We start from the raw sequence: 19,122 nt of genomic DNA, 5'->3' as shown, positions 1-19,122 counted from the left end.
CTTACCTTTCATGATGGAAGATTCCTCAGGCTCTTTCAGTTTGGCTGCTTCATTTTCGGCAATGATGGTGTCCATGCAGAACTCTCCTCCTTCTCCTTCTCCTTTTCCTTTAGGAGAGGAGGCCTGGGGATGGAGGGAAGGGTATGGTGTGCCTGATGTGGGGTGGCAGCAAAAGCACCCTGAGTCTTAGGTTCTGGTGTTGGAGGCTGACTATGCGGCTCTGCAATTTGAATGCTGCCTTCCTACTGGAATGTTCTCTTGCTACACTCATTGGGGCCCTCAGACTTGATTGCCATGCGGGTGCCCAGTGTATCATTCTGTACAGCAAGGGCCTCTGGCTGATTTTCCCTACATACTGTCCTGTGTGGAGGAGCGTGCCCCCAAGTTTCATATCCATCCAGAACCTCAGACTAAGGCTTTATTTGGATATAGAGCCCATGCTGGTGTAATTAGCTTAATGAGTCCAGGTTGGATTAGGGCAGGACCTTAATTCAACACAACCAATACAGCTGTGGTCTTCCTGTAAAGTAAAGAACACACAGAGACACAGACTCAAGCAGAGGAGCACGCCATACAAAGAGGAAGGAGGAGATTAGAGGGAGGCGTGTACAGGCCAGGGGACTCCAAGGATGGGGGCAGCCACCAGAGGCTGGGAAGGGCATGGGGGGGTCCTCTCCCAAAGGCCTCAGAGGGAGTGTGGCTCTGCCCACACCTTGCTTCAAAATCCCAGCCTCCACACTGTGAGACAACATGTTCCTGTTGTTCAAAAGCCCCCCATTTATGGTCCATTGTTACAGCAGCTCTGAGAGCCCAACACCTGCCCCTGTAATCACAGATTCCGAGCACAAGCCGCCACTGTGTGGACATGTATGAACTCACAGGTTATACAATGGTGAGTGACACTATGTTAGGATGCCATCTCTTCATCAAACATACACTAAAATTAGAAGTTGAAAAGGACGTAATATCATAAAAATCCTTAGAATCTTTAACATTGAGGTCTTCCTACGTCTCCATATCTCTTCTTACCCAGCCCCTTTGTAAACCAGGGTGCTCCAAGATCCCTTTCTCCAGGCTAGAGTGGCTCTGGTGTGCTCAACAGTAAACATCCAGTTGCCTTCCAACACGTCCATGAGGCTGGTGCCATATTCTTGACCTTCTGTAAAGCAAGTGGCAGCTGTGGGAAGGTTCATGGGTTCAGGCTCTGATCTCTCCACATCCACGCTGAGTGAGGTGTGTCCACAGGCTGCAAAACAGCTTTGTTCTCGCAGCAGCCATGTTGGCCCATTGTGGTGGGCAGGTGCCCATTCTTGTCCAGCTTTCCCATCTTCTAAATATGACCACTTACAGGAATTGTCAGAACATGAGGTCAGGACACACTTATGTTAAGTAATTTTCTCTTCTTTCCACCTCTTTCTCCCTGCCCCTTCCTTCCCACAATTCTTCTGAGAAAAATAAGCAGTTATTTTACTACTTCTGTCTGAGTGTCAATGACCTATTTCTCTTATAACATGGCATCCTTTTTCCTAAGGTTACATGAACAAGTTCCCTCCCCCAGACGCTGGAAGAATCTTGGGAGGCAAAATCTTTCTTGAAAATTTAATGACCCAAATACTTGCATATGCTATTGCAAACTAGTACTCCATTATTCAACATGCTTCTAGAAATCACACAATCCCGAAGGAAGCAGATGGAGAGACCATCTCTGAGCTTGAAACGGTGAGGATGGGACTGCTCCAGTTTTGAATATAATATAAAAGGAGAGGGCAAGAAGCCCCGGGTGGGAACATGATAGCTGACAGACTAGTCTCCAACTTCTACTCTTAGCTCCTGGAAAGCATAGTAGCTTCCTCATGCAGTGGGTCCGAGGGTCCCTCATTGCCTGGGAATACACAGGGACATGCTAGAGAATCTTCCCTCTTGGGTAAAGAAGGGCAAAATTTTCAGGGGATCCTGCCTTGATTTCCCACACTTCTTCTGGCCCACTGCTGGCAAGGAAGGGAAGTCACTGACTGAGACAGTTCCCAAGACTGGTGTGGTGGCCAGTCAAAAATGGATGGGGAGTTGAGCCTGTATTCCTTTGAATGAAATGTGGAATATGTGCCCATCCCTCAGTGAGGGTCCTTGTTTCCTCTTACTTTTCTATTTCTCACTGTAAGAGCTATACCCATTAAGCATTTAAAGCAAATTTTTAAAACAGAAAGAAGGAAGATGTGACCCCAATGCTGTCCGGACCCAACCCTCCGGCCCAAGGACCAGGACACCCATGACTGTCATGATGCCCCAGCCGGGTTTCTAAACTGGCAAGAGAAGAGCAGATTACAAGTACTTGAACCAAGTCATGTCCTGGAGAAAAGGATGGGGGAAGGCAGTGATTTAAGAGACACAATCAAACACCTGCAATGTGTGGTGGTTTTAGGATCCTATCTGATCAAACGATTTGTATCAATACATTTAGGAGACCATTGGGGAAATGGAAATGTCATTAGGTGGTAAGTAGGTGGTGGTAAATCAGTGTTGGTCCCTTGCTTGGGTGTGATATTGTGCCTTGGTTATGGAAAAGGGGTCCTTGTTTCTTAAAGTGTACTCCTAGATGAAAGGAGTTGATGCCTATACTTTGCTTCACGGTACTCCAGGAAACACATTCGCATAATGGGATGTACATGAAACACAACCTGAAAAGTTAATGATTGTTGAAGTTGATGACTCTTGAACTTAATGGGCACACAGAATGCATTATACTATTCCTTCTGCTTTCATGTGTCTAAATTTCTCCATAATAATCAGAAAATGAAATGCTTGACTCACTACAGGTAACGTGGGGGCAAGAGATGAGAGATGGAAAAAATAGTCACATTCATGGGAACAAAAGAGCCAGTGCAATATGCAAATGGCTGTGAACTATCAGTCACATATCCATAGATGACCTGCTAATGGCCCATTATGGCAGATATAAGCCATCCTCAGACAAATGGGCTGAATAGGATTTAGCAATGAAAACAGAGTTCATATAACCAGAGAAATCATTTGGAAAGAAGGGGACATCTTCCCGATCTCTGAAACATGTGTTATTTTTTAAAAATCACCTTTTTTGTTCTTGTTGAAGGAGATAGAAGCAAATTACTTATACAGTAATATGCCCGACTGGTAAGAATATTGAGGGTGGTGTGCTTGGATTTCTCTTGCCTAAAAGACACAATGGAATAGTACACTGTGGCCAAAAAGGAGGAGCTCTTACCATTTGCAACAGAATGGATGGAACTGGAGAACGCTATGCTAAGAGAAACAAGCCAGGCAGAGAAAGATAAATATCACATGATCTCACCCATTTATGGAACATAATGAACAACATAAACTGCTGAACAGAAACAGATCTATAGACAGAGAAGCATCTATCAGACTTATATAACTCAAAAGGATAGTCGATGAGGGTGAGGGTAAGGGGAAGAGATCAACAAAAAGACTTGTAAGCATGCATATGAGCCTAACCAATGGACTCAGACACCCAAGGGGGGCGGTGAAGGCTTGAGTGTGTGTGTGTGTGTGGGGTGCAGTGGGGGTATAAGGACACATATGTAATACCTTAAACAATAAAGAATAAAAATAAAAGAAAAGAAACGTGGTGAAAAGAATTACCATCCTTCCCATATGTATGGTTAGTGGAGAAATTCATTTCGGTGCAGAGAGAGGTTTTCAGGGATCAGATGCAAGGGCACAGGTCTTAAAGTCATCAACATCTTCAAGGCAAAAGGGTGCAGTGAGGAATGTCTCCCTCTTTAGGAGCTTCTGCCTACGGGACCCTCTGTGTCGGGGGATCCATGATCCTGGGACAGGAGGTGACAGTCTTTCCACTGTGCCCCTCCCAATATCTCCCTTCTGTTCACTGCTGTGCCACTGGTAGAACAGAATGCTACCTGACACAGGTTCGTGATAGTGAATGTGTGTGTGTGTGTGTGTGTGTGTGTGTGTGTGTGTGTGGAGAGAGAGAGAGAGAGAGAGAGAGAGAGAGAGAGAGAGAGACCCTCACTGCAAAGGGGAGGTGAGAAGATGTTCCTGTCTACAGAAACTACATTTTAAATACAAAAATAGAGAAACTCATGCACAAAGGGTGCCATTATTTTCTATCTTCCATCGAATATATAACATAGGCAAAGCTCCGATGAAGGCACCAGCAAAGGTAGGATAGGTCTCCCATCAGCCGCCCTCCAAAGAGACAGGCAGAGGGAGAAAAGGTCATGTGCCCAGGAATCAGACATCAGCAATTGGTGTCTCAACTGTAGCTCTATATAGGTGCTTGTTTGTATGATGTATGTGTGTGTATGTGGACATGCAGGTGGACATGGGAAGGAGGAGAGTGGATGAGTATGCATATGGGAGTGTGTGTGGGGGGGACTGTGTGGACATGTGTGTAAGCACACATGTAGGTGTGGGAGCAGGTGTGAATATGTTTGCATGTGTGTACGGGTCAATAGCACACTATATCCTTTTTCTTGCCAAAGGTTCCTAAAATCCACCATCTGGCCTGAGCTTCAGCCATGGGGCCGTCTCTGTGACCAGCATCATGACTGCCATCATCACTACTGACGATAAAATCCACTTCCTGGGGCTACAGCAGTTGAGTGCTCTCCACACGTCCCTGCTGATCATCCTCCCAGCCAGGTGGCCTCAGCTGTCAATCCCATTCCCAGCCAAGGAGAGAGATCCACACCCCTTTGCTAGATACCCAGTCCTGCTGCACCCAGGGAACCAGGACAGCAGCCAGCGGGTGTCCGGGGTTCTCTGATGGGGCAGAGGGAGGAGGCCCTGAGCAGCGGAGGCGCTGAAGGGGGAGCGTGAGCTGTGAGAAGGGAGAGCACCCGTTCTGTGTGATGACTTCCACGCGGGAGCTCCAGAGCTGGCCAGTCAGTCAGGAGTTGCTCCTTCAGCAGCAGCTGAGCTGCCGAGTGCGGGACAGGAGAAGGAAAGGGCGGAGACCCCTCTCCCTCAGCCTCTCAGGGAGAGAGGGGGGTTTTCTCTGACTCACACACACACACACACACACACACACACACACACACACGGGTTCCTGGGGGCTTTAGGGGATGGGCCTGCAGGCTGACGGTCAGTGCTTCCTGAGGGAGACCATGCTTCCCGAGCTGGTCCCTGCGGGCCAGGAGCTGACCCGCGTGTGGGAGGGAGAAAGGGTGGAATCAGGCAGCTCTCACCCCCCAGGAGGGTTCCTGTAAACCGCAGGGTGCTGTGGTCCTCCTGCTCCAGGGCGTGTGGGGCTTCGTGAAGCCCTCTGTATAGAACGCTCTGTGGTTCTCTGCTGAATGTTCTTTTCTAAACGGATGATCACATTATTTAGCAACGAGTAACCCATCTTCATTACTGTTTTTAGATAATACACAGTTACAAGGTTTTAATCCAGACATATATAAAACCCCAAACCCATACATAAATGCATGGGTAATAAAATATCTTCTAACTGTGAAAAACAAAAACACAAAAAACAGAAAATATAACGTAGACCCAGGACAGCAATATGTGGAAACAAAGGAGAAAATATAGATATTATTTCATCACCATAAATTCTCATGGTGTGGATTGCAGTACACTTGTTTCCCTCATGTGCCCTGTGAATATGCTTGGTCTAGGTGGCTAAGATCCTACAATAAATAGGACACTATGCCCTGCCTTTCTACCTTCTTTTCCTTTTGACCGTAGGCGTATGAGTCCTCACAAAGATATGAAGGAGGGAATCACATTTGGTCGTACACTAAACAGACTGCAGGTTTCCAAATGACAGCATCAGATGCAATCAGCCCTGTCCCTGGAAGCGCAGAGCATGTGAGCTCTGTGCCTGAGGGGCTCTGTGGGCACACGGCAGAAGCCTCACGTCTCCATCCCTGCACGCTCTGGGGTGGGGCCGGCACGGGGGAGGGTAAAGAAGATGGTCTAGAGATCCGCCTAACAACGAGCCTCTTGTTCCTCTTACCATCCAGCTCATACTTTCGGGGAAACCCCTGCTCCTGGGTCCGCAAAACGGTTGAAGACCCAGCTGCAAGGGAAAACGCTAACGAGCAGTGGCCGAACCCACTGAGAGCTGAGGAGAATGTGTGCAGGTCTCCGGAGCCCCTGCCACCTCTAAGGAGGCCCCCAGGGAAAGAAACTGGAGGCCACACGCACGCGAAGGTCAGATTCCAATACTTGGCCAATTGCGGGGTCGTTCCATCAACACACCCATCAGCATTTAAGTGAAAAATTCAGATACGTTCCTGTTTGTCCCCTGCATAACTACGGCACCGCAGCAGATGTGTATGAAGTGTACAGACATTGCTGGGTATGGTTTCTGAAGCCTTTAGCAGCTCTGTCCCTAGAGGGAGGCTGCTGAGGGCGACAGGTCATCCTATTTTCTCAATTTCCATGTCTAGTTTTGGAGAACATTGCCTTTGGGTTATTCAAAACAAGGAGGGAAACATATGTGGTAATTCAAAACAAGGAGGGAAACATAACGTTGGCTGGGGAAAGGCTTTGGAATATTGACTTCGCTGCTGCTTGTGTGCCAACCAGAGACCGTTGGACATGAACACTTGTTGCCAAACCAAAGCATCTGAGCAATTCCCTGGCAGGTGGCTGACCTCCTCCCTTCCGTACACTGGTTACATCTTTGCAAACCCAGTGCATGCTCATCGGAGTGTCTCCCCATCAGCCCCATCTCTCAGGCAAAGACAACAATGGTGAGCCCTGTCAGTGGGTGTGCCTTCCGAACTTCACATCTGCAGTTTAAATGGACAGAGAATTTTGGTTGAAACAGTTGGAACCGACCTAAGGATTGGCTCAGGGCTATCCCGATGTTAGCCCCAAAGGCCCTGTGTCCTGGGAACCTCTTCCTGGGACAGGGACAGCCCGGTCTCACATAAGGAGGCAGCGTTTGGGGAGGGGGGCAGAGAACTCCGTGGCCGCTCCCGGACAGGGGCTGAGAGGTACCGAGCTTGCTGTGTCCAGTGGGTCCCCATGGGTCACGGCCTTGCCCAGTGGCTGGCATGTTTGGTCCCTGCCTAGTCACGTGGTCAGGCATGATTTGGGCTCACAGGAAGGGATCAGGCACTGCTGCCTCCCTGTGTGATGTGGCCTGAGTGAGCCACCTAAGCACCTGTCATTCTGAGTGCGATCCCAGCCTGGCACTCATTCCACCTGCAGGGAACAGCTTTGACATGAATTTCCGGGGAATGGATCCACTGGTGGAGAGGCAGACGTGTGACGTGACTTTGTACAAGTGTATCCTTTGCAGCTTTGGTTGCAGTGACAAAACGTGGGAAACAACCCATTGTTCTCCCTTAACAATGGAACTCGTTAAAATGACCAAGTTAAAAAGCTTGTCCATCCATTCCAATGTAAAACAACTCTTTACATTTTGTATGAAAAACTATAATTCCCCATTGCACTGTTTAAAAGAATGATTTCTTAAATTAATATTGTATCTATTTAAGGTGTAGAACAGGATGGCTTGATTTGCATATACATATTTAAAGGAGCACTGCATTCAAACTAATGAACATATTTCTTCAGTTGTGTGTGTGTGTGTGTGTGTGTGTGTGTGGGAGAGAGAGAGAGAGAGAGAGAGAGAGAGAGAGAGAGAGAGAGAGAGAGAGAGAGAGAGAGAGAGAGAGAACGAACATTTCCAAGTGTCTTCACAAAGTTATAAGTACGATTACCAGGTCCATTAGATGTACAGACTTATACGTCCTACCCAAGGGCAATTTTGTGTTGCAGAGCTGCAAAAGGGTTTGGAAATCACAGCAACGAGCTGTGTTCTGCTGCGGGATGCTTCCTGGGACATGCTGTTTGTCTGAAAAGCACTTTCAAGCACAATGTTTCTAATTGTTGCCATTTGTGATAAAATGAACTCGACAACATCCATTTCGAGTTGTTTTTCTGTAGAATAACTCTGTGAGGACAGCATGGAGCTTAATGAACGTGGCTGTCTCCAGCAGGGCAGGTTGGAGAATGCGTCAGGAGAGGGAGGAAAACATTTCACTCTACACAATTGTGTGTCCATTTTGAATTTCCTGCCTGTGCATATGATCTACTTAAAATCTCAGTTTTGAAACCTGGCCCATAAACTAATCCACTGCTTTCTAAAATTAAATAATTAGGTGGGCCTAGCTGGTTTGACTCAGTAGATTAGGGTGTCTGCCTGCAGTTTGAAGGGTCCTGGGTTCTAATCCGGTCAAGGGCACATGCCCAGGTTGCAGGCTCAATCCCCAGTAGGGGGCATGCAGAAGGCAGCCTATGAATGATTCTCAGCACTGATGTTTCTACCTCTCTCTCCCTCTCCTTTGCTCCCAAAAATCAGTGTGTATATATATATATATATATATATATATATATATATACACATTTTTTAAAGATTGGAAAATAAACTGGGCTGGTAGCATGAGGCAGGTCAAACCGGTCGTCAGTGAGCAGGTGGCTGTGTCTCAGACGGCACAGGAACAGGACGTCCACTCAGCGGGGCCCAATGAGACACGGTCCATGTGACAGTTTATGTCATGACTGTGCCACGACTCACAGGTACCAGAGTAACCCTTGCTGACTTGTAAATCTTCCAGTGTTTAATGACAAAATTTGTCCCCGGTGTGTGCTGTCTGTGTCTCAGCTCCACACTCCTGCCCTCTATTGAGTCCGCTGGGAAGCCTGCCTTTCATTGTCCCTGTAGTCAGACCTGAGGGGACTGCAATGATGTCATTCCCACTCCTCCCCTACCTCATTGTCCTTCATAGTCAGACCTGAGGGAACCCTCTGGTGATGGTGCTCACATCCTCACTCCTCACTCCTTCCCTACTGAGACCTGCAATCTGTTGGCTCCTTCCCTGAATAGGGTTTCTTGACTCCCTCACACGAATACTCAGTTTACTCAGAATTCTGTGGAAATGTAGTGAACTGAGCCCATGCCCCATGACACCCTACCCTACAAAGAGCTTAAGCAAAGAACTGACTAGAAGACAGAACATATCAAACATTCTGGGGGCTCCCGGGCCAGCACCCCCTCTCCCATTCTCATCTGTGAGGTCTTAGGTCAGTATAAAATGATCCCTCTGTTGTTCCATCTGGAAGGTATGAATAGCAACACCTACCTTGGCACCCCAAGTGATAGAATACATTTGAATGGGTGGAACAAGAAGAGCACATCATATGCACTTAGTAGATTGTAATACATTTGACCATTAAGGGCATTAAGAGGCAAGAGCAGTAGAAAATGGAATTCAAAGAGGTCTATGCAAATGGATGGGAAGTAGACCTGTCTTTATTTTCAGCTACATATTTTCTAAATTGTGCATGTCCAGTTATGAAGCTAGGCAAGAGATCACAGTAATATTAGTATTACCTTGGTCTAGATTAGTATTCCATTGCATTGGCAATGTCACCAACAAAGATTTTCACTTCACATTATATTGGCTTGCATTTCTCAAAATATTGTTTATGCTCACTACTTTGAAACTGTGGTAGTTATTATGTCAATCACTAGATACTGTCATTTAATGTGTTAATATATAAGTACATATGCTATGTATCCAGTATTTCAAAAATTTAAGCCTTATTTCAGTATAACAAATGTTATAATCCTGTGCATTTCATTTTATGCATTTAGTAAAAATAATATTATTATCTTAAGGGAGCCACGGGCTACCTGTAGCTGCCAGAGGGACCCAAAGTGCCAAAAGTTTGAGAATGACTGTTTTTAAAACACATTTTATTAATTTTTACAGAGAGGAAGGGAGAGGGATAGAGAGATGCATAGATGAGAAACATTCATCAGCTGTCTCCTGCACGCCCCCTACTGGGGATCAAGCCCACAACCAAGGTACATGCCCTTGCCCAGAATTGAACCCCAAGCTGACACTCTACCCACTGAGCCAAACCGGGTGAGGACAAGAATGTTTTTAAATGGGAATCCACGGGGAAGGGAAGGGAAGGGATTGGGCTGACATGCTGGGTGTTTTCACGTTACCTGACAGACAGGAACACTATGGAGGCTTCTGTGGTTGACTCATGAAGAGCAAAAAGTGAAGCCGAGCTGATTTTTATATCAACAATAATAATAGCCGAGACCGGTTTGGCTCAATGGATAGAGCGTCGGCTTGGGGACTGAAGAGTTCTGGGTTCGATTCCGGTCAAGGGCATGTACCTTGGTTGCGGGCATATCCCCAGTAGGGGGTGTGCAAGAGGCAGCTGATCCATGTCTCTCTCTCATCGATGTTTCTACCTTTCTATCCCTCTCTCTTCCTCTCTGTAAAAAATTAATAAAATATAAAAAAACAATAATAATAGCTGATTATTATTGTTACCAGAAGTTCTTTGAAAACTCCAGAGGAAGAAAAACGAATGTCCCAAAAGGCACTGCAGTTGAATCGCATTGTCCCATCTTTTGAGCCTCTTGTACTGAGAGCTTACCTGCATCTGGAGAAGCTAAAACTTCTAGCCTGAAAACAGTAAGCCTCTCTTCTCTGATGGCGCTTGTGACAGTTAAACCATCAGAGTGGCAGTGGCCTTTCCAGTATGCTGTGTGGCCCCTCAGCTCACTTGATGGCCAAGTAGCTGTGAACTAGAGACCTCACTGGGACTCCTTTTAAGTTGCCACGAGTTTATGGTAAGAACTGCTAACAGGTGAAACCAGCTCTTTTCTGACTGGTTCTCGAGATGACCGTGGAGCTTGCTTAAAGTTACAAACACTGCTACTAGTGAACACAGAAGTATAAGCGAATCGCTCTCTTATATCCCAGGTACGTGTTCCTGAAAATACATTCCTGTGAAGAAGACTAACGGTTATTGGAACCTCTCAACCTATAGTCATTCTGGGCTATGGCACAGTTATGGTGGTTCTTCTCTCCAGGATTATGTGGATCTGTGCTTAGTCTGAAAATTCACAGATTATTGACTCTCTTTGAGCTCCTGACATCTACCCTGTTTCCCCTAAGTGTCTTAAATTAATTTTTTCTCCCAAAGTTGCGCTAGGTCTTATTTTCGGAGGATGTCTTATTTTTGGGGAAACATGGTATTTTAGGAAGGCACCTACAGGATGCCACTCGCAAGCCTGAGAAAACGGAAACCCGATTGTGAGGTTTAGGAAAATGGTGCATGAGTATCCCAGAGAGATTCGATGCAATATGAAATATCCTCACTGATAAGCATGAATATTGCTGGGATTAGACATAGAGGGCAACAAGTCCTGGAAGGAGCCCTTTCGTGCAGGTGGTGCCCCCGGAAGCTGGATGTCTTAAAGGGAATGAAAAAATCTCCCGGGAGGACACAAATTGCTTTACTCGGCATTTCTCACAGTACAGCCTAGCCCGGCAGTACTGTTCTGAGCCTTGTATATATGTGGACTGCACGCTCAGCCACATGAACTGCCTGGGAGGGATAATCCAGTGAGCTGAGCGGTAACTCTGAGAGAGCTTCAAAAGAGAGCTGTTCTCTTTTCTTGTCCTTTTAAGTCTCCCTATTATGCGATAGGCTGATTGTAAGCTGGGGGTTGAGAGAGGTAGAAAAGATAAAGCTGGCCACAAAGCTTCTTTAGTCTGTATATACTGATTTAGTGTTCTTAACTGGTTAGATGATTGTCATTTTTGTGCAACGAATGATGTAACTAAGGTTCAGAGGGGTTGGGATCTTTATCTGAGCTCACACAGCTAGCAAGTGCCTGAGGCTCTCTCAGAGCCCTACTTATCCTCCCTCTCCCCGCGCACTCCAGCTTCTCTCCACTCAACTCCAGACACCGGACCAGGATGCGTCCCTGAGGGATCCCTGCCAGGGAGCTGCCACCCCTGAGCTGCCAGCCCTGAAACCCCTTCCCCAACGAATTTTTCGTTCGGAGCGCGTGGGCCGGGAGCCAGGTGAGGCTGAAACCTCCATTTCCGAAGCTCTCTCTCCAATCCGTCACTGCGGTTCCTCCCAGTAGAATCCGTTTCAGGAAGAGGTTTGTCTGCGCGGGACAGCGTTGCCATTCATCACTGCGGGAGGGCAGAATCGGGGGCCGGGGGCCGCCCGGCGAGAGGGGAGGGGCCAGGGGCGGCCCCCTTGTGACCAGCCCTGAGGAGAGGTCAGGAGAGGAGGCTGGCTGAGTGAGGAGCGCCTGGACAGCAGCGGCTGCTGACGTTCGGAATCACGCGCCCGGGGCCCAAGGTAACCCGGACCGTCCGCACACGGCGGGCCGGGGGCGCCGCGGGGCGGGGGCGGGAAGCGGCCGGGACTCCGGAGGGCTGAGCGGTGAGGATGGGGGTGGCCGCGAACGCGTGGAGGGCGTGAGAAGGGCTCCCGATTCCCGGAGGGATCCCTGGGAATGAGGGTGCTGGAGCCAGCAGCGAGGTGCGGAGCGCGCTGAGAGGGCGCAGGAGCGCGGCTGACCCTAAGACCGCGCCTGGAGGAGGGGGAGAAGGTGGAACCCCGACAGCCCCCGGAGCCTAGGTAAGGTGGGAGCGGGGGGCCATTTTCTTCCCGAGCCCATTTCCCAGAGGGGGCCCCCTTTCAGCCATTTTTCAAGGTAGAAATGTAGACGCGGTGCGTTTTAAGGATCTAAGGGACGAACGTCAGAGGAAGCGGTACCAACGTGAGGCTGCTCCCGGCGCAGTCCAGGCAGGCAGAGGGTGGCGCCTTTTTTTTAAAGATTCCATCTCTTTCCACCCCGAAGCTCAGGCCGTACCCCCCCTTCCCGCACCTTTCCCATCCTCCTTCTGCCTCCCCCTCCCCCACCCCCACCATCCCTCCTCGGCCCGGGCACCGTCCGATCGCCTTTGGAGCAGGTAAACGCCTGGGTGGCTCCGCACACTAGCTCGGGAGCCTCTGAATAGAAGGGGTGGAGTCTGCAGCGGCCGCGGCTCCGCTCGGGGGGGCCGGCGGGAGGGTTCCGGGGGGCTCTCGTGGCCCGCCGCGGCCCCGGAGCCGGCCCGATCGCTCAGAGCGATCGTCTCTTTCCTTCTGCAGCCGCAGCCCGGTTCCGGACGCCTCTCTCCCCGGCCCGCCAGCGGAGCTGATGGCCCAAGTTCGAGAAGCTTCCTCGCCCTCCGCCTCTTCGGTCCGCTGGAGCTCGGGAGGTAGGGGAGGAGCCTCCCCCGCGGAGGCGGCGGCGAAGGCAGGGGAGATGGAGGAGGAGGAGGCGGCGGCGGCCAGGGCGATGAAGGCGAGCGCGGGCCAGGAGGCTGCGGAGGGGAAGCCGCAGCCATTCCAGGAGCGCAAGCCCGCGCCCGAGACCTTGCCCTGGAGGAGCGGCGGCCGCGGCGAGGAGAAGGTGCTCCCCTCCGCCCCCCCGCGCTGGCTCGGCGGCTCCGCGCCCCTGTGCCCGCGCCGCAAGCCCCGCCCTCGGCCCCAGCCCTGGGCGCGCGCCCGCGGCCCGCCCGCGCTCTCGCTCCCGCCCCCGCCCCCGGTGCATCCCTCCCCGGTGCCACCCCGGCCCCGGGCCTGGCGCAGACCCAGCCGCAGGGCCCGCCCCGCCGCATCCAGGCCGCCGCTGCGGCACAGCGGCCCCGGGGACTCGGGCAGCTCCGGGGACCGCAGCGGCTTCGGGGACTGGCTGCTGGAGGTGGAGCTGGAGCAGGGTCCCACCGGCTGCTCTCACGTGGAGAGCTTTAAGGTCGCCAAGAACTGGCAGAAGAACCTGCGGCTGATCTACCAGCGGTTCGTGTGGAGCGGGACCCCCGAGACTCGGAAGCGGAAGGCCAAGTCGTGCATCTGTCACGTCTGCAGCACCCACATGAACAGACTGCACTCGTGTCTCTCCTGCGTGTTCTTCGGCTGCTTCACGGAGAAGCACATCCATAAGCATGCAGAGACGAAAGAGCACAACTTAGCGGTCGACCTCTACCACGGGGTCGTGTACTGCTTTCTGTGCAAGGACTATGTGTACGACAAAGACATAGAGCAGATCGCCAAAGAGACGAAGGAGAAGCTTGCGAAGTTAGCTTCCACCTCCGCAGATGCTGCTCAGCAGCAGGGTCTGGAGTCCGGTGCCGAGGAGAAGCGGTCCAGCTGTGACTCCAAGGAACAGGAGCCCAAATTGGTGAAACCCAAGAAAAAGAGGAGGAAAAAGTCTGTCTACACGGTAGGCCTGCGAGGGCTCATCAATCTCGGGAACACCTGCTTTATGAACTGCATCGTGCAGGCCCTCACCCACATCCCGCTGCTGAAAGATTTCTTTCTCTCTGACAAGCACAAGTGCATCATGACGAGCCCCAGCTTATGTCTCGTCTGCGAGATGTCTTCGCTGTTCCACGCAATGTACTCTGGGAGCCGGACCCCTCACATTCCCTACAAGTTACTGCACCTGATATGGATTCATGCCGAACACCTGGCGGGGTACCGCCAGCAAGATGCCCACGAGTTCCTTATCGCGATATTAGATGTGCTACACAGACACAGCAAAGACGACGGTGTTGGGCCCGAGGCCAATACCTTCAACTGCTGTAACTGCATCATAGACCAAATCTTTACCGGTGGCCTGCAGTCCGATGTCACCTGCCAAACTTGCCATAGCGTCTCTACCACCATAGACCCGTGCTGGGACATCAGTCTGGACTTGCCTAGCTCTTGTGCCACATTCAATTCCCAGAGTCCAGAGAGGGCTGACGGCACAGTGGGCAGGAATGACCACATACCAGGCATCCCGTCACTCACAGACTGCCTGCAGTGGTTCACCAGGCCAGAGCACTTGGGAAGCGGTGCCAAAATCAAATGTAGCCATTGCCAAAGCTACCAGGAATCGACCAAACAGCTCACGATGAAGAAATTGCCCATCGTGGCCTGTTTTCATCTAAAGCGGTTTGAACATCTCGGCAAGCAGAGACGAAAGATTAACACTTTCATCTCCTTTCCCTTGGAGCTGGACATGACCCCGTTTTTGGCCTCCACGAAAGAGAGCAGAATGAAAGATGGCCAACCACCACCAGAATGTGCACCCAACGAGAATAAGTATTCCTTGTTCGCAGTGATTAATCACCATGGAACTCTGGAAAGTGGACACTACACCAGCTTCATCCGGCAACAAAAGGACCAGTGGTTCAGCTGTGACGATGCCGTCATCACCAAGGCTACCATCGAGGACTTACTCTACAGCGAAGGATATTTACTGTTCTATCACAAAAAGGGTCTCGAGAAAGACTAGTCTTATCAGGCCACTTGCCAGAACCAAGTAAAAGAAAGAGGTAGGCAAGGATCCTACCTGGAATGGACAAGGACAATACCTATACAACAATGAGCACCTCTTGAAATATCACAAAAAACCTCCTGGAATGGACAATGACAACAGCACCTATATGACAATTAGCACCTTGATGTAAAGAACTCTTCCCACGGGCCTGTGGGAAAAATGAATACTGACTAGTGACCAGCCTTAAATGGGAGGAGGAAGGAGTGGTCGAAATGGTCACATAAAGCATAGTTAAGTGAAAAGAATATTTTAGGTAGACAGAGTAGGAATAGAAATGTTCTAGAACTACTATATGTCATTTGTTTCTGTAAAACATACTGTGGGAAATCAGGGAGTACTGTTCAGCAAAAAGCTTCACAATTGGTATTCCAGCTGTGGCTGACCAAATAATAGTTTTGGGGGAAAGAATATTTTAAAAGAGATTCTAAAAAGCTTTAAAAGAGAAACATTTAAAAAAAACATTTCTTTTTATTTTAAAAGAAAAATGTTTGTAAATGTTGGAAGTTCTTAAGTTGGATATTTTTAAATGTTTTAAAAATTAAAGTTGTTTTTTTTAAAACTTCAAAACTATTAAAATAAGGCTTAAAAATATTTTCAAAGTTCTTAGTGTGAAACAGGTAAAATGAATAAAATAAGGGAAAAGATTAAAAATGGAAGTTTACCCAAAAAGTTAGTGAAAAAAAATCAGCTTTAAAATTAAAAAGTCACAAAAGAACAGAACTTAATTTTTTAAAGAAATAAAATGTTAAAATAAAACATGTAAAATTGGAGTATAAAATATGTGTGTTGAAAATCAAAAGCTAGCAAAATTCATGAAAATGTATTAAATAAATTTTCAAAAAGCATAGATTTAAGTTTAGAGAAAAGTATAAAAGCAATGTTCAGAATTAGTCAAGAAAAAGATACAAAATTTTCTTAAAATTTTTAAATTGAAAAAAATCTAAAAAGGAATATTAGAGAATAGAAGATTTAAAAATATACCAAGAACTTTAGACAAGTTGAATTTGAAGGAGTTAAATAAAAACTAAATATTTAACAAAGGGTAAAATTTTAAGACCTTTAAAAATAGCATTTAAAGAAAAATTGAAAAATGAAAAAATCACATATATTTAAATAGAAAAATCCTAAAATTAAAAGCTTAAAAGTTTGTTTGTTTTTACAAAAATTTAAGCATATTAAAATACATACGGGTATGAAAGAAGTGAAAGAGACAGAAGTAATTTGACAAAAGGGTTTGTAAATATATATTTTTTGAGTTTTATGTTACACAAATAGAATTTTGTAAAAATATATAGAGACTTTAATAATCATCATTTCACAATTCAGTTGTGAGATCACTGCAAGCCTCAACCCTAACCCACCCTCTCTTTTCGGGTTCCACAGGCCATCTGATTTCCTGAAGGAACTAGAGCTATTTCTTAGGCAGGATCAACAGCATCTGAGAAAGATGAATACAGTAGGGACTCTCTCCCATTTAGAACTGCATTCATACAAATTATTCCCTTCTGAAGGGGGCTTTTCACAATTTAGTGGCTTATGGATATTAGATCCCAACTGTGAAGCTCTAGCCTTGATGTTGGAGCCTGATGGCCATTGAGAGGTGGCAGGGACCCATACCTTAGGACCTCCCACCTTCCCCCACTCCCTCTTCCCTCTCCATGGAGAAACAAGACCTTCACATTTCCACAGTAGAGCTATAGGTTTGTGCTTAACAGTTCTACTCATTCCCTACTCACTTTTTCCTTCTTCCGTCATTCATGCCTGGTTTCCTGAACCCCTCACTTACTTGATTGACCTTACGTACTACACCTGTGTCCCAGCCTGTAAGGGCTCCTTCCTTCACTGTTCACCTGGTGGCTTCTACTCCTTCGAGACTCATCAGTGATGTTTCTGGAGCCTTCCCTGAATACTGTAGGCAGGCATAAGTTGGAAAATTGTTTCTCCCTCACCTGTGTATCCCTTTCACAGTGCCTCCGAAGTACTTTGTCTGTACCTCAGTGATAGTACTTATTCTACTGTGATTCTACCGCAGCTTTGTGATTGTCTGCCCCTCTGCATCAAGCATTCTGAGAACAGGGGCCAAGCCTTATTCATTTCTGTGTTAATAAATGGTTGTTGACTATGAAAATGAGTTCAGTTATTTTCTTCTATTCGCCCTCTCAATAATGTGCTCACCCATTCACCCATCAAGCCCTCATTAAGTGCTCAATGCTATGAAACAGTGTGATCCTGTATTTTACTCAAAGACAGTGTATCAAAGACTCCTCAGCTTACAAGGGATGACTTAAGAAAGGAGGTGCTCAGAGGGGAAATAGCCAGGTTGTATGGAGGGAATCTCGGGTACAATTCAAGGAAAAGAATACAGATCTAAGAATTGGTGGTTATAAGATATTGGGAGGCAAGAGGGAGCAGCAATTGCAACACTGAGCTGGGGTGTGTGTGTGTGTGTGTGTGTGTGTGTGTGTGTGTGTTAAGGCTGAGAGAGAGAGAGAGAGAGAGAGAGAGAGAGAGAGAGAGAGAGAGAGACTCTTACAACAGTGTATCACACATCTCCATGGTGTACCACATTAGTTTACCTTCACAGGAGACAGTGTACATCACCATTTCATAGTGTTTTATAGTGCGTGGCACATCGTGACTATGCAACAGATATATCCCTCTTTATTAGATAGGATTTCTATTGGTTTCAGAGAGAGGAAGGGAAAGAGAGAGAGGAACATCAATGATGAAAGAGAATCATTGATCTGCTGCCTCTTGCACACCCCACACTGGGTATCGAGCCCGCAACCCAGACATGTGCCCTGACCCAGAATCTAACCATGACCTCCTGGTTAATGAATTGATGCTCAACCATTTAGCCATACTAGCTGGGCTCCCTCAAATCTTAATACTTCCTCCTGGAGTGTATACTTTCCCCAGAAGAGACCAAAAAGTCTCTGTAAGATCTTGATTTTAGGTTCATATTTAAAACAATTCATAACCTTTTCATGATGTTTCCGTTTCTGATATTATTTCATTCCTTTCACTGCCAAGCTTTTCTATACATGTTTGTCTCATGTCATTTCCACTCACTTCCTATACCATTTTTAATTCTCCTGTACAACTCCATTGAAACTACTCTGGATTAAGTCCAAAATGACTGACTTTTTCAGTTTTTTTATTCTGCCATGTTGGCTACCACTCAGGGTAGGTTTCCTTTTTTTCTTATACCAGGGGCTATGCCCAGTCTAAAGGAAGGGACTGGGGCTAAGGGTGAAGCAAGTGGATTTGAAGAAGGTATTGCATTGCAAATCAAATTGTAAAAAAACAAAACTGGATTGCATTTTAAAACTACCGGTACCAGAGGATTTGGTGTTACCAAGTACAGGTGTAAAGAATCCTTTCTGTGTAGAATTGAGGCCTTATTGAGAGTTTAATCAGATCCTAATCGATCTGTTTCAGAATGGTCTACTTAAAAGGAGATGCGCTTTTATTCTATTTGCAACCTTATCTTTTAAAGCTTCTTGCCATACCTCGGATAGAGAGTTAAACTGACTGGCCTGCAATTTCTACTTCTCTGTGATGGGGGAGGTGTGGTGAGGCAGGCCCAGACAAGAGGAGATGATGACTTCAGGGCACCAGGCAAACTTGAACTGAAATCACATCCCAGATCCACCACCACTTACTAACAGGTGACATTGAACCAGTCACAAGACCTTGTGCACAGCCCCCCGAGGGCTGTTGGGAGGTCTAAATGCAAAAGTGTTTGCAAAGCATTTAGTACAGAGCAGGGCATATGGTTGCAACTAAAGAAGCCATCTGGTTCCTCTCACTTTTCAGTGTCTACGCAGTCCCTTTGTTGCCCAGATATCCTCAGGATATGATAACTGCTAGATCTCTGGAAACCCATTTTCCTACAGACCACAAGGGCATCACCCAAGTAGATATCTTCCCATAAATCC

The 19,122-nt window shown here is 47.6% G+C and overlaps 1 protein-coding gene across 1 annotated transcript; it reads left to right on the top strand.

Annotated features, from left to right (window-relative positions):
• Window positions 1-11,869: 11,869 nt before the first annotated feature.
• On the top strand, window positions 11,870-15,816 carry USP51 (ubiquitin specific peptidase 51). The gene is made up of 2 exons (XM_084870689.1): window positions 11,870-12,165; window positions 12,964-15,816. Exon 2 carries the CDS (start codon window positions 13,013-13,015, stop codon window positions 15,134-15,136), a length of 2,124 nt encoding a protein of 707 aa, XP_084726815.1. The 5' UTR covers window positions 11,870-12,165; window positions 12,964-13,012; the 3' UTR covers window positions 15,137-15,816.
• Window positions 15,817-19,122: the final 3,306 nt, after the last annotated feature.

The sequence above is a fragment of the Pipistrellus hanaki genome (assembly GCF_964339955.1).
Source record: "Pipistrellus hanaki genome assembly, chromosome: X".
Taxonomy (NCBI): Eukaryota; Metazoa; Chordata; class Mammalia; order Chiroptera; family Vespertilionidae; genus Pipistrellus; species Pipistrellus hanaki.
This window is presented reverse-complemented; position numbering and strand designations above follow the sequence as displayed.